The 15,834-nt window shown below is 39.8% G+C and overlaps 2 protein-coding genes across 2 annotated transcripts; one reads left to right on the top strand and one right to left on the bottom strand.

Annotated features, from left to right (window-relative positions):
• The first annotated feature begins 1,186 nt into the window (after window positions 1-1,186).
• Window positions 1,187-7,605, top strand: LOC117253742 (AP-1 complex subunit sigma-2-like). The gene is made up of 5 exons (XM_033621416.2): window positions 1,187-1,363; window positions 1,838-2,016; window positions 3,484-3,592; window positions 3,738-3,875; window positions 5,403-7,605. Exons 2-5 carry the CDS (start codon window positions 1,838-1,840, stop codon window positions 5,448-5,450), a joined length of 474 nt encoding a protein of 157 aa, XP_033477307.1. The 5' UTR covers window positions 1,187-1,363; the 3' UTR covers window positions 5,451-7,605.
• A 4-nt stretch (window positions 7,606-7,609) lies between these two features.
• zrsr2 (zinc finger (CCCH type), RNA-binding motif and serine/arginine rich 2) lies at window positions 7,610-14,460 on the bottom strand. The gene is made up of 11 exons (XM_033621403.2): window positions 14,280-14,460; window positions 13,761-13,840; window positions 13,568-13,667; window positions 13,330-13,438; window positions 12,280-12,366; window positions 11,804-11,842; window positions 11,171-11,301; window positions 10,827-11,040; window positions 10,043-10,098; window positions 9,824-9,933; window positions 7,610-9,691 (listed from the first exon to the last, which is right to left on the bottom strand). The coding sequence occupies exons 1-11, from the start codon at window positions 14,318-14,320 to the stop codon at window positions 8,781-8,783; spliced, it is 1,878 nt and encodes a 625-aa protein (XP_033477294.1). The 5' UTR covers window positions 14,321-14,460; the 3' UTR covers window positions 7,610-8,780.
• Window positions 14,461-15,834: the final 1,374 nt, after the last annotated feature.

Genomic DNA, 15,834 nt, shown 5'->3' with positions numbered 1-15,834 from the left:
AGAACTACAGAAGTGTTTCCTGCAAAATGTACTTAAATTAAAAATAAAGCAGAAGTACCTATATGCAACACATTACAGTACATTACCATACAATGTTCATTCCAGCACTGTTGCACTATTTAACCCATTATACACAGTTTACAGTAACAGTTTGACTTGTATATGGACACTCATTAATATACACTTATTTGTATTTATGTATTTTTTTTGTTTGCTTGTTTTTAGCCAGTGGTGAAAGAACTCAGATTATTTACTTGTCCTGCATCCCAAATTTTACTTGTTGCTATTATTAACCACATCATGTCACTTTACCTCTTAACTTTGTATTTGTTGCTCTTGTATCCTTCATATCATTTTTTTACGTATATTCTTATTATTCTTATTATTCTTATTATTATCATTATCATTATTATTATTAATTTATTTATTTACTTCTTTGTTTTTCTGTATGCTTGTTATTTCTGTCTTTATGCTGCTGCGACACCTACATTTCGCCTGTAGGGGTCAATGAAGGCTTATCTTATCTTATCTTATCTTATCTTATCTTATCTTATTTTATCTTATATTATCTTGTCTTCTCATCTTGTCTTGTCTTATTTTATCTTATATTATCTTATCATACTTTTTCTTATCTTATCTTATCATACCTTTTCTTATCTAATCTTATTTTATCTTATCTAAATGTGTACATCACTTTAATGTTGTTGCTGGTAAAGGTAATGATTATTTTAATTACTCTCTATATGGTAGACCAATAAAGCCTTACCTTATCTTAACCTAAAAAATATTATTTTATAATTTTATATTTTGTATTATTCACCTTAATCTGCAAAGTGACTTGTTATTGAAGGTATCAAATAAATGTAGTGGATCAAGTACAATATTTGCCTCTTAACTTTAGTGGAGTAGAAGTACCTAAAAACTGTACTTAAATACAGTATTCGAGTAAATGTACGTGGTTACTTTCCAAAACAGTCTTTTGCTGTATATTTCTGTGTATAAATGTTATCTTTGGTAGGATACACCTATATCCAGATGAATACAGAAGTGAAAATGACTGTGTGGAAAACTTTCAGACACAGGAAACGATAGCAGTGTGCAAGGAAAAAACGCAACGAATAACGGAATCTCTCAGCCAATCAAATCCCAGAGCTGTGGCTTTTTCAACCAATCACAGCGCAGCTGTGTTAATCGTTGTCTCACCAGCAACCACCATCCGCTAGCTACATTAGCATCAAGCTGAATGAGAGGCTAACGTGCAGAGACACGCAAATATCTGCACACTGTCTTTGGTTATGTGTTTCGCTTGAATTTACTGAAGTTACCAGTCGTCTAAGAGACTAAACCGAAGATCCGGTCGAAGGTAAAGAGTCGTGTTTACTTCTCGTGTATGCTGTAGCTAGCTGGGCGTCGCGGGAGGGGGCGCAAATGACACATAGCCGTGTTGATGATGTTAATATGTGGCCATTTAGCAGGGTTAGCTAACATAGGCTAATGGAAGTTTGTGCAGAGGCATCCTGGATGTAAAACTAACCAAACTAAAAATGGATTTGATCAGACGGTTAGGTCGTGTTATCCTCGAAAATAGTGCATGTGTTTGGTGTGAGGTTGTTTCTTATTTATTATTCTATTAGATGTCAGCTACTGGATTATTTTTTATTGTTTTGGTATAGTAACTTAGTTCTCATCATAACGTTATATGTCACATGACTGCTTTTGACTTACCACCCAACCTTCCATCCCTTTACTTCTGTCATTTCTTCACCTCCCTTCTCTTTATTCATGTGTTTATCTCGTGTCTATCATGGCTAACTTTGAATTGAACTTCCTCCCTCAGATGCAGTTCATGCTGTTGTTCAGCCGGCAGGGAAAGCTGAGGTTACAGAAATGGTACGTGCCTCTCTCTGACAAGGAGAGGAAGAAGATATCCAGAGACCTGGTCCAGACCATCCTGGCCAGGAAGCCCAAGATGTGCAGCTTCTTGGAGTGGAGGGACCTCAAGATTGTGTACAAGAGGTAAGTGACATACATGCTGCAGAGACGCATTCAAACCTTTTCAGATCATTTTCCTTCTTGTCATCTGCACCAAGCCTCCAGGGCAGGCATGGATCTCACTGGTTGTCTTCAATGCAGTGTGTTTTGTTATAAAATGTACTTCTTAACAGCAGCAGGCTCAATTTGGATCATGTAAATCAATCTCTTTAAAATCAATCCTGCAAACGCTGCTGCAGGCCTGTCATGAGATACTGCAGCATGAAAGCTCAATCCTGACTATGGAAATAGTAGTTTGGCATTGCTTTTTCTTGTCAGAGATCTCGTCTGCATGTGACAGACTTCATCAACAGATGGACTTTGCTCAGGGATACTCAACTTGCTTTGCCCAGGGGCCACTTTTGCAAAATGACAGGAGGCCAGAGGCCAGTGAATAAACAGACTTAGCCCAGAACTTGGTCAGGGGGTCTGAAGGGTTCCTTCCCTGGCACTTTTTTTTGATAAACAAGCTTTATTTTGAGGCTTTTTTCATGCACTCTGATACCTTATTTACATTCAGAGTACGGAAATGAATCAGTTCGTTGTCCCTGAGAATTAGAAAATGGTCAGCAGGCCACTTGGCACACTGTTGTGAGCCCCGTAACTTGAACACCACTGATTTAGTTCTTATAACGTGACTTAAGTTTGTTGATGAAGCATGAGATTATTTTGTTAAACCTTCAAACATTCCACAGTAGGCTATTACTGATTTTTGTGGTACACTTTGGCATTTCAGAGGACGATCTTAGTAACAGGATGTGAAAATGTTTGGTGTGCTACATCACTTTTGTATCTGTGGTGACATGTTGGGGTGGCGTGAGTCAGTGATTATGTTGTCAAGCACTGAGATTTAGTTCTCACCTTCTGGTGTGTGATGAACACCAGAAACACCCCCTCTCTTATAACAACTTCCAAACAATGGAGGAGTGTTTCAGACATGTAAGGAGTGCCTGATTTGTCCCAGATGCGAGTGTTGAGTCACAAAAATACAAAGGACACATCCGTATTTGTTCAGTGTATTATAAACAAAAAGCTAACAAAGAAAGACAAACAACAAACAGCCAGGAGACATTGACCCAGGGCTGCGATACTGTAGCACAATGATATACACTTGCCTGTTTAACGTGCACAAACTAATACAGTCCAGTTTAATGTGCCTGCAGTATGGATGAAGTGGTCAGTGGTTTCACAGTAAACCACAGTAAGATTTTCTGTGGTAAGTGTTATCATTTCAGATTTCATTATCAGATTTTCTGTGGTTAGTTTTATCATTTTGGTCACCACACTTTGAAAACCTTGGCCATGTTATTATTTTATTGTTCATTCCAACAAGTTGATTGTGCTGCTGAAGTAGCACCCATGTTACTAACAATGATATAATATGTTACAAACATTAACATTTGTCGACATCACCCCCTTGTTCACTGGTTATTTCCTCACTTTATGTTGTAGATACGCGAGCCTGTATTTCTGCTGTGCAGTCGAGGATCAGGATAATGAGCTGATCACCCTGGAAATCATCCACAGATACGTGGAGCTGTTGGACAAGTACTTTGGCAGTGTGAGTCTCTTAAACTTCATACATGTAACATGCTGACTTATAGCGTGTGTGTGTGTGTGTGTGTGGGGGGGGGGGGTAAACAATAGAAAATTCAGGACAGGATCTCCTCTGATCTGCTGCTGTTTGTGTTGTTGTGGCCTTACAGGTGTGTGAGCTGGATATTATCTTCAACTTTGAGAAGGCCTACTTTATCCTGGATGAGTTCCTGCTGGGTGGAGAGGCCCAGGAGACATCCAAGAAGAATGTGCTAAAGGCCATCGAACAAGCTGACCTGCTGCAGGAGGTACGTACAGTTCTTTATCAGCAGATAAAGGTGAGCAGTACCTGTCAGTTAACCTGCCGATGATTTTCTCAGCTGATTAAAGGAGCAGTGTGTAGGATTTAGTGGCAACTAGCGGTGAGGAATGCAGACTGCAACCAGCTGAGACTTCTCTCACGCGCCAAGCATGAACTATTGGTTAGGATTCCGTCTGTGTTAATTGTTCACAAGATTTTTACCCATTAGCCACATTATCAGCAGAGGTCTCATTCTCTCCAAAGCAACTGGAGCAGGTGACTAAAACTGTTAAAAAAGACTGAATAAAGCAGTATCACATTACAAATCAGTGCTTCTCAGACGCTGTTCAACTAGTCGCAGACAGGCTGCTAGGCCAGGACCTGCTCATGTGTGATTACTTTTTCTCTGATAACTTAAGATCGAGACGTTCAGGAGATTTTTACTGGCAGCCGAATTATCCACAGAGGTCTCTTCCTCTTCATAACAAAAGGACTTGGTTTTTCAAACCAGTAAAAACACTCAATAAATCTTACGCATTAAAAATAAGTGTTTTTGTGATGCTGTTCAGCTTGTCCGAAGGGATGCACACTACGGTGGCCGATGCAAAAACGTGAATGGCCCTATTTAGAGCAAGCATTTGGTTTGTCCATATGGGCTACTATGGAAATATGGTGGTTTAACATGGTGGACTGATGTGGACTCCCTCCTTATGTAGATATGAACGGCTCATTTTGAGGTAACGAAAACATGACCATATTTATTTTCAGGTGATTATACATTAAAGAAAACATACTTGTTATATTATAACCCACCTCTGCCAATATATTCTCCTGAATCCTACACACTGGACCTTTAAGTGTTTGGTTCCTGAAATGTCTGACAATTTGGGAAATATGCTCATCACAAGCTTCCAGAGCTGGTGTTGGGTGTCATCAAATAATGTTCAACCAACAGTCCACACCCCAAATATATTCACCTTACTGTCATCTAAGACAAGGAAGAGCAGCAAATCTTGATATCTGAGAAGCTGGAACCAGCAGCTTTATGGCATATATGCTTAAAAACACGTCATTGAAACGAGTCATTGATTAGCAAAATTAATTTCACTCAACAATGATGAAGGGTAGCTCTAAGATATTCGTGCATTGCTTTTTTTATTTTATTTTTATTTTTTTGACGCTGCTGCCCTCCGCACTTGACGTCACTTGTTTATTTTTGGCCATTAGCGCTTGATTAATACCTCTTCCTCCCTTGTGCCAGAGTGCGAAAGCAAGTGCTGTCCTGCGTGTTCGCATTTCTGTCCAGCTGTAGTCATTTGTACTCAACAGAATTAGTGCTCGGTGATTTATTTTTAGCAAAGCATGCAGAATTGTTGTTGTAACAACACGGCTGACTGAGCAGGCCTGTAGACTAGAAAGGCCTCCTGTCCCCATCACACGTTCAGTAACTTGCAATTATGACTCTTCCTATCAAATATAATTTGGAGGGGTAATTTCAGCAAGGCACACTACTCTTTCTTTTCTACGTCCGCAGGAGGCCGAGGCACCACGGAGTGTCTTAGAAGAAATTGGGCTGACATAAATCATCACACCGCTGCCTCGCAGTTCCTTTTTCCAGATGCAGATCTGGCAACCTCCATGTCTCTCTCCTGTCTCCTCCTGTTCACTGTGTCAGTGTTATATGTATATAATCACCATCCATGTACTGTATTACTCTGTACTGTACTATCCAGTAATGTCCTTTCAATGTGGTGCCAACTGTGGTTTTAATGTGTCTCCTATGTACAATCTCCCTCACTGTATTTTGCCGTACTATTAGCAAACTTCACACCCTGAACTTCTTAAAACTCCACAGAGTACAATGTAGCGACGACATGAGAACTCTTGCATCGTATCAAGATCATTCATCATCACTTGATTGCAGAGTTGTGTGTGCTGTTTGGCTTACAGAACTTCTTTAAGGTGCTGTTGAAGCCGCAGTTGTAGCTTCTCCTGTATTATCATCACATTTGAGTCACAAAGCTAAGCATGCTATCTCATACTCACAACCCACAGCGTTGTTAAACAAAACTTACAGCTGTTCTGAAAGTATTACCAGACTCTTCTTCCAATCTGGATGGAAAAAAATATTCTGTTTGCCGCCCAATAAAAAAACAGCTCATCTCATTTCTCAAACTGACTTCTTCCTGACATTAACAAGTGTAGGGCTGCAACCAGTGATTCTTTTCTTTGTCAGTTAATCCATTGATTATTTCCTCAGTTAACTGATCAGTTGTTTTGTCTATAAATTGTCAGAAAATTGTTAAAAAAGAAAGAAAAGTTAATAAGTGTTTCCCAAAGCCCAAAATGATGTCCTCAAATGTCTTGTTTTGTCCGTAACCCAAAGAAATTCAGTTTACTGTCACAGAGGAGTAAAGAATTAAGAAAAATATTTACATTTAAGGAGCTTTAATCAGACAATTATGACTTTTTTTTCCCTTAAAAAATTACTCAAAATAATTAATTTATCATCAAAATGGTGCATGATTAATAGTTAACTGATCGTTAAATCACTGCAATTCTATATATGTCTTTGTACTTTATGCAAAACAGCAAATTTATATTTAATTTAACATAAAATACGGGGAAGAATCATGAATATATTACAGGGCAGAGCACGGGAAATGGGTTAAAAATCTTGGGCATGCAGCGGATTGAATATTTTCTTTAATTCAGATGTTTAAAAGAGTCTTTGAGGATCTGCAGAACAGCAGTAAGTGTTCATTGGGTATTTTAAAGATCTGTGACTCAAAGGTAACAGTAATACATGAGAAGCACCAGCGGCGGCTTGCGCTGTTGTGGGAATCACTGACACTTACAATAACTTACACACAGATAAATTCTACCCTCAAGTGAAATTAAACAATCGCCCATAATCAGTATTGGTATTTATGTTAAGTAGGTCTTTGTGTTTGGTGATTCCCCCTTCAGAAACTGACCATCTCATCTTTACTTTTCAAGACTTAATTGTTTACCTTTTGGTAAACGTGAGCTGTTTGTGTGTAATTTAGCATTACGTTTATGTCATCTTTATTTCTCTGACTTATTTTCTTGATGAAAACATTTAACATTGGAGCTGGTGATGGCCTCTGGAGATAAATCTTAGGTCAGTCTCTCCCTTAGTCTTAGGTCAGGAAAACATAGTGACCCAAATAAAAGAAAACAGTATTTTATGTATTACGACACTTTGGCTGAAAGACTAACAAACGACCAAAGAACACTGTGTTTTACCTTCTCAATGGTGTCTATGAAAAGCTAACAAAAGGGATTTAGAACTGCAGGATGTTTGACAAAAGTATTTGGGGATTATTTGGTCACAATACACCAGTATTATGTAATTATTCCAGTCCGTTTAAAGACAGGTCTACCCTTTCTTTACGGAGTCGGAACGTAAGAGGATGAACTGCACATATCAGGATACATCGTTAATATTCATCACTGTCGGCTCGTTCAGTTGTGATGCAGGAGAACAAGCCAACGAGTGATGAATAGATGCTCATCCCAACTGTACGGCAGTCAGACTTTTTATCTGCATTCTTAAAACCAGTGTTTTTGTTGAACATTCAAAGTATTAAACGAGTTCATCTTTGATTTGTGCAAAAGAAAACATTTTTGTATTGAACACTGCCAACACATTTGCCAACATTTTTTTCTTATATTTGAAAGTTATTAACAATAAATGTATGAAAAAAAGAAAATGCATTTTGTTTTGTATATTGTTTATTACTACGCAACAACAACCATGTTGTGCTGCAGCTCCAGTTATCAAGCATTCAATAATAAAGCAACAATAACCATTTTCCAAAAGCAAGATATTCACATATGTACATACAGGTGCTAACTTCTGCTCAAAACACGTCTCTATCATTCCCTATACATTCACATAGTTAGAAGAACAAAATAAATTCACAGATATTGAAACGTTGGAGCTATGGCTGTAATCTATCAGAGAAAATCTTGGCCGACTGATGGGGGGAAAAATCAGCACATCATGTCTAGATTAACTAAATCTGCCACAGTGCACTGAGTGTACTATCCCTGGTAGCTACAGTATGTGTCCACCAAAGCGTTTTTTTCCCAGAGGCCAGTGTAGTTTCTTAATTTTTTGCAATGGGAGCATCACATATACACTACGCTACAAACGGCAGCAGCCTGATGAGACATCAAGCGCTGCACGTTTGGCATTTTTTCTGGTCACCGAGTTGAAAAATGTTAAACTTTGGTCAGCGCCATTTCTCTGGGTAATGCTGCTCTTGTCACTGTCATTTTTTACCAAGCCGTCCAATCACGGTGGAGGAGAGGCAGAATAAATACCACTAAAAACCAACCATCACAGCGCCACTTCTTTGAGTAATGCTGTGCCTGTCACTGTAACTTTCTTCCAAGCTGTCCAATCACAGTGGAGGACAAACAGAATCAATACCACAAAGACCAACCATCACGTCCTACATGTACAAGTTCTAAACAAACAAAAAAAAAACAACATAGGAGAGCATGAATGAAGGAGAAATAAATGGTGCTGGCCACTTAGACCAGCTGGTCCATCCTCTCTTCCTATGTGTTTTAGCCTTTCCTTCATACGGAGAAAAGTACACCATCTTGTGCCAATATTTTTACTTCCGCAGATATTCCGTATGAAAGCAACCAGATGCAACTAAAGCACCTCAGCTGATAAAACGATGTGCTGTGCTGTGCTCTCCCAACTGGGTGTTTTCAGAGGAGTGCCTGGTGTTTTAAGCTGGGAAAAATGCTTCAGTGAACACACAGCCTTACCAAAGTAACACCAGCGATTGTCCAACTAATGACAACTTGGTCGAGCCTATCGACCAACTGATCGACCAACTGACCAGAATATCGTCCCTAGTCGAAGCCACTAAGAGGTACTCGTGTCATCATTTCCAGCAGGCTCACTTGGCATTTCTGTGTTAGACTGTTCATTTTTCATCTCAGGACTTAAATGCTCACTCTTAACACACGGACTCTCATCCACATCGTTGCTTTTCTGAATAAGCTCTGTTTCATTTGGACTGGCCACAGTGAGGCTCTTCACAGTCTCTTCCTCTGACTCTCTCCCCTTGTCTGACTCTCCAGATGAGCTTGTCTCTTCAGGCAAACGGCTCTTCTTTTTGTGCTTTTTCTTGGTCTTCTTCTTGCTCTTTTTAGACTGTTTGTGGCGTCGACGTGTGTTACCATCCTTTTTGTCTGCCTTCTTGGGGCTCTTCTCTCTACTTTTCTTGTTTCCATCACTGCTTGAGCTTCTTGACCTTTCTCTCACTTTTCCACGAGTGTCTGTGTCTGTGTCTCTGCTGTCTCTCTCTTCGCTTCTATTTCTATACTTGTGCTCCCTGTCTCTATCTCTGCTCCTGTGTCTCGGCCTGTCTTGCTCTCGGTCTCTACTTCTACTCCTCGACCTGTCTCTACTTCTGCTCAGATACCAGTCATTCCTCCTGTCACTGTGTCTGGATGATCGTCTGTCTTCTCTGTGCTGGTAGGAGGCCCTCCTCTCTCTGCTCCTCTCTCTGCTCCTGCTCCTCCGCCTGTCGCTCTCTCGCCTGCTGTGGGACCTCTCAGATCTCGGCGGGCTTCTGCTGCTCTGACGCTGCCTCCACGATCGATCTCCGAATCGCTCTGAATGCCACCCGTCTCTTCGACTCCCCCTGATGCTGCGGTCTGGTGACAAGTGCAGATCCCTGTCAGCCTCCCAGAATTCATTGCCAGGGTTTCGAAATACATGCAGGAAATTGCAGTGCTTCCCTTTGGGGCACTTCTGTCTGTCAAACAATCCTGAAAGAGGAAATACAAACACAACCAAAAAAGTAAATACACTAAACAAATACACTAAAGTGAATCTTGTATTTCTGCAGCAATGTCAGAGTGAAAATGTCTCTTTATCATACATCAATATGAATATCTTACCACATATGGCGTTCTTCCACCGTGTAACAGGACACATCTCACAATGAAGCTGCCGGCCTGCGTACCACCTCCCATTGAACCTGATTATGGCTTCTGTACACTGCTCCTCTCTGGACAGACAACAGACAGACAAAAAGTGAAGAGATTTATTCAAAAATTTAAACACTATACAGTTTATTTATTTGGAAAAAGTCGTGGAGCGGTTGTGTGACGGCTTACGTGTCAAACTGAACGTAAACATTTCCCTTCAGGTGTGGTTCATAATTGCAGCTGACCTAAGAAGGAAAAGATCAATGAAACAAAACAGCATTTTTAGTGGTAATAATGTATATATATACATAAAACACAGTTACATGTACACATGGCAGAGAAATCTATCTTGGGAAATCTGGGTTTCCAATTTCCTGCTCTGATTACAGAAACCGTGTTTCTCATACACATGAAAACAAGATGACATAAAGATAATGGAATACTTCAGAGAGCTCACTGTAACACAGTGAAGTCCCTTTTACACTGCCTGTTCAAGGTGGGAATGTTGGGCCGTTATTCTGATTTGCCGTCCTGTATAAAAGGTACGATCGCAGAATGGGGGGGCAGAGTTCTCTCGCCAGCTGCAGAGATAGTAACAGTGCTGAATCTAAGTCTGTGTAATGTGTCAGCTGACAGGACAGGATAAGTGGGACGTTTTGATGACATGTTACATGTGTGACCCACACAGCAACTGAAAATGTCCGCAAACTGGGGAGACAATGAGGTCAAGGAGCTCCTTACCCTCCAATAAGAGGGCGAGAACAGCTGCTATATAACAGGGACTGCAAATGATTTTTATTAATGTTAGAGCGCTTCTTGACATGTATATTACACGTCACACTAGACGCAGATTATGCCAGTGTTGTTTGGTTCAGTGTAAAAAAGCAAAGGCAGTGTAATGAAGGGACTTTGTCGAGGCAGAATTATAGGATCTCTGTCTAAAAAGGGCTACTGGCTACTGATTTCATCTCACCTTGAATTGCACCACCTTGCCGACACTCTTTAACTCCGGCAGGACATCATGGTAGAACTCGAGGAAAGACTCCTGCAGGTCCTCCTCGCTGTGTTCCAAAGAAGCATCAACGTCGTAATCATCACGGCGTGACTGCTCCATGCCAAACGTTGTAAACATACCACGGATCACCATAGTCGGGCTGGATGTGGGATAAACGTGTTTCCGAGAACATCTGGACGCACACAGACAGAAGAGAGGAGAATATACAAAAACATGAACAAAGACTAAGACATTCACTCTCTGAAATACCAGGTTTGTGAATTTAACGTGGCATGTCATGTGAAAAGAGAAACGAATAGTACCTGTCTCCAAATCGACACGCCCCGGTCTTCAGGAAGAACGGACAGTTGGCTACATCGCGCTCTGTTCCGAAGTTCTCAGAGCTCTCCTTCACAGGAGCCTCAGGATTCATCCATGGTTCTCCGTTTTCTAGCTGTGAGAACATGTACAAAATTTAAAATATACATGATAGTTTGACTATAAACTAGAATGAGATTTTTTCAAAAGAAAAAGGTACATGAAATGTATAAACATGATAACATAAACATGATATTTCTTGTTGCTTCGGCAGACATATACTGCAAGATGATATATCAGCAATGAGCTAACAACTTCTGATTTATGAACCTGGATGATATATTGGGCAGGTTATTTTTATAGCCACAATGTCTTGAATGCTTTCATCTGTCCTTTGTGTGAGGTTTAACTCAGCTGAGTTCTATGACATTAGGAATAGGATACACTGAAATATCCAGCAACTTGGGAGATCTAGGAGGTTTTTTCTTTGAAATACATATTGTGTGTATTTCTGTAACACAAATAATGCTTCTTGACAGTTTTTTTTTTTTTTACCCATGTAGAGTACTAATTGTGAAGAAATTAAAATGATCAACATACAGGTATCAATGTAACATGACATTTGTGTGTGTTTCTACCTGATTTTCAGCTTCATCCAACATTTTCTGAACGGCCTCCTACAAATGGTGTAAAGACACGGCTGGTGAAAATGTGTAGAGATCAACATACTGCAGCAGATCTGTCACTCTGTGTTAAGATCACACTCATGAGGACTGGCATTTCAAAATTTCTGGACTTTTGGAAAGCAAGGTCACAGACTGTTTCACACAAAGTAAAAGATACATCCTTGTTGTGAGAGCTGAAGGTGCTGTTAGGGTTTTTCTCTTTGTGTGTGTCTTAGTTGAGGAGTTGGACGGTTGCTTGTGTCACTAAGTCAAGGAAATTTTTAAAAAGAAACCATGTACAAAGCAAAAACACATTTTACAAAAGAAACATAATTGCTATATGAATATCTGACCCTTGGATTCCTTTTAGATGGGTGATATAAATAATTGTGATTAAGTAGAAGAGGATATATTTCTTTTTGTTTCTATCCTCCCGGGGCCCGTTTCACCTCTCTGTCTCGCTTTGTCTGCTGCTTCTTTTCTCTTTCTTCTTGCTCTTTCCTCTGCTGGGCCTCCCATTCCTCCTTTATCATTCTCTGGGAACACAAAAAGACATTACACCAGTTATCTAAAACAATATGTCAAACATGCAGCTCATCAATCAGCCTAATAGTCAACACAACATCAAGCTTTTTTATTTGTTTGTAGATCTTCAAAAGCCTCAAGTGTTTAGATTTTCCTTAAGAATGTGGGAAATGTAATCAGTGTTAGTTACTTTAGCTCAAGCTAAGCGAGTCATAAATGGTGCTCTAGTGAATATTTACAGAAGCACAGTCTGTGTTCATTGCAATTAGGGAACATGTCCCCCAGTGCAACAGTGTGGCTCATCTGTTTTTACAAGTTTTTGGACAACTGTGGAGCTCTACGGCACAGACAAGCATAGTAGTCCAACGCATTTAAATACCGCTTAAGGCAGGTGTTGAACCAGTAGAAGGCTGAATGAAAACACGAACAAAGGTCCGCACTGCTGTAGTGCCTCTAATTGAAATTTATTGGCACAACCACAAGTGAAGTTTTGAGCTAAAGCTCTTCTCCAGACTTTGTTAATCATATAGAGATGCCATCACTAACAAGAAAAAGGTGTCTTTGCATGTGTAGCAAAGTCTGAAGAAGAGCCTTGGCTCGAAACGTCACTTGTGGCTGTGCAATTAAATTTCTCTACGGCACAGAGCAATACGCTATATCACTACACAGAAAAGACTTCTGAGTGGGATAAATTCATTGTTTGTTTTGGTCTTTCCAGTGGATTCTTTGACAACAGGAAAACATACTATAGAGTGTCTCCAGAATTGTCTTCAGTAAAGCATTATAAAATCAAGCCAAGTCTCTATGGTCTCATCAGACATGCCACACTGTTATTAAACTCCAGCTTACCCCAACAGTACAACATTGGATTGAAGACATTAGCACCCTTAAACCTGCTATATTTACAAAGTGTATGTTTTCAAAATTTGTCAAATTGCACTTGCTCTCTATGATGAATACAAACAGTATATTACCTCCTCCTCCTCTTTTCTTTTCCTTGCAGCTTCTTCCCTCTCAGCCCTCAGCCTGAACTCCTCTTGGGCCAGCCTCTCTCTCTCCAACCACTGTTCATGCAGCCGCAGTCTGAGAACACAAGTCAGACACAAATCAAACACAATGAAGATTAAAAATAGAAAACTGTACGATTCCTGTGCTGTCTGTCACTGAGTGTGCAGCTGCAGCTACAGTAGAGTGATGTTATTATTGACAAACCTTTCCTCCTCTGCAGCAACATTATCCTCATCATCTTCATCATTTTTTTCTATTTCTTCTTCTTCTTCTTCAGGTGTGCAGCTTACTTCATTTTTTATACCTATAACAGTATAAATGTTGTAATTGATGTGCCATCTAGTGCAGGTACAAGTGTAGGAATGACAAGTTGTCACATCTGATGACAGATTCGTACCACATTCTCTGGCTTGGGCGAGAGCTTGGCGTTTCCGTTTCCTTCTCTCTTTCCTCAGAGCAGCCCTGCGTTGCTTTTGACTAAAACAAAAAGATTACATTTTAAACAAGAATCCTCTTCACACCAAGCAGCATAGGAAGAAGGTCCACAGGATTATCAGAGACCCCAAATCATCCTTGCCACAAATTGTTCTGCCTACTCGTGCCTAGCACCTGGTCCTGCACCACCAGGCTCATGGACAGCTTCATCCCACAGGCCATAAGACAGCTGACCTCCTGAGCTCATCGACTGTCACTCTATCATTATACTGTCTCTTTACCTCAATATACTTTACATACTGTTTTACACAGATTAAGCTTTAACATCGTGACGTAGCGTTAGTAGCCATATTAAGTCTGCTGTATTAACTTATTGTAGTGGCGTTTTTAACGTTACTGTTTATTGTGTTATTATCGTCCACCACCCAGACATTATTAGATTATCAAAGTACCTCAACGTGATATAAAAAGAGACACAGACCTTAACACAGGAGCAGACATCAGTGGAGTTGGTGCAGCCATTAGAGCTAACGATAGCTAACGATGGCTAGTTAGTTAGCATGTTCGGCTAACGTTAACCATAGCTACGTCTTCTCTTCCGCGTTTTGTTAAAAACAAAATTTAATAATCTCCGAGTGCATAAGCTATTTCCGAAGTTGACTTTGTTTCTCAGAAATATGATATCACTGAATGAATAATTTCTTTTTGTTGTAAACTTTGGCTACTAAGCTACATGCGGATTTGTTTGGCTAATGAGTAACAGGAAGTAATTGAGTGAGAACGAAGTACTTCCGGTTTAAAATCCGACAGAATTTTTTTTGTTTTGTGTATATTTTTTTGGAGAAATTTAGAGATTGAATACATTTTTGTTACCTTTTTTTACTTCACATATATTTTAAATATTATTTCACATTTCCTAAAGCTTTCAATCTTGTCTTGTAGGATGAATTTTATACAGTATTTTGTACTTTATTACAAATGCAGTCGGCTATTTATAGCAAATTCAACAAAACTCTTTCCATGTTTCGCCATGGGAAATTACTGCATTTTTTATTCCTAATATAAACATCTCCAATTTATTTGCTTGTAGAGTTAAAAATATCAGTCTCAAATAAAATTAAATTTCCTTTAAAAACAGAAAAAGTGCAACAAAACTACTCACACATTCTCAGTTTGACTAGTGCCATCAGACTTTACAAGTAATTCTAAACACGACAATAACAGTCCCTTTTTGTTTATAAAATGTCCTTATATGGTTAAATATCTATGTGCGTATAAATATGAAACACCCAGACACACAAGTGAATGATTTATTTGCCAACCCATCAGCAAAAAGGCACTGCAAAGAAACCTCAGTGTCAACAAGGAAGCAGTTTTTGTAACCAAAAAACTACCAAAAAATATACAGTACAGGCCAAAAGTTTGGACACACCTTCTCATTCAATGCGTTTTCTTTATTTTCATGACTATTTACATTGTAGATTCTCACTGAAGGCATCAAAACTATGAATGAACACATGTGGAGTTATGTACTTAACAAAAAAAGGTGAAATAACTGAAAACATGTTTTATATTCTAGTTTCTTCAAAATAGCCACCCTTTGCTCTGATTACTGCTTTGCACACTCTTGGCATTCTCTCGATGAGCTTCAAGAGGTAGTCACCTGAAATGGTTTTCCAACAGTCTTGAAGGAGTTCCCAGAGGTGTTTAGCACTTGTTGGCCCCTTTGCCTTCACTCTTCGGTCCAGCTCACCCCAAACCATCTCGATTGGGTTCAGGTCCGGTGACTGTGGAGGCCAGGTCATCTGCCGCAGCACTCCATCACTCTCCTTCTTGGTCAAATAGCCCTTACACAGCCTGGAGGTGTGTTTGGGGTCATTGTCCTGTTGAAAAATAAATGATCGTCCAACTAAACGCAAACCGCATGGGATGGCATGTTGCTGCAGGATGCTGTGGTAGCCATGCTGGTTCAGTGTGCCTTCAATTTTGAATAAATCCCCAACAGTGTCACCAGCAAAACACCCCCACACCATCAC

Source organism: Epinephelus lanceolatus, chromosome 2, assembly GCF_041903045.1.
Source record: "Epinephelus lanceolatus isolate andai-2023 chromosome 2, ASM4190304v1, whole genome shotgun sequence".
NCBI classification, from domain to species: Eukaryota; Metazoa; Chordata; class Actinopteri; order Perciformes; family Serranidae; genus Epinephelus; species Epinephelus lanceolatus.
The sequence above is the reverse complement of the archived record's forward strand: the minus strand, read 5'-3'. Positions and strand labels throughout refer to the sequence as shown.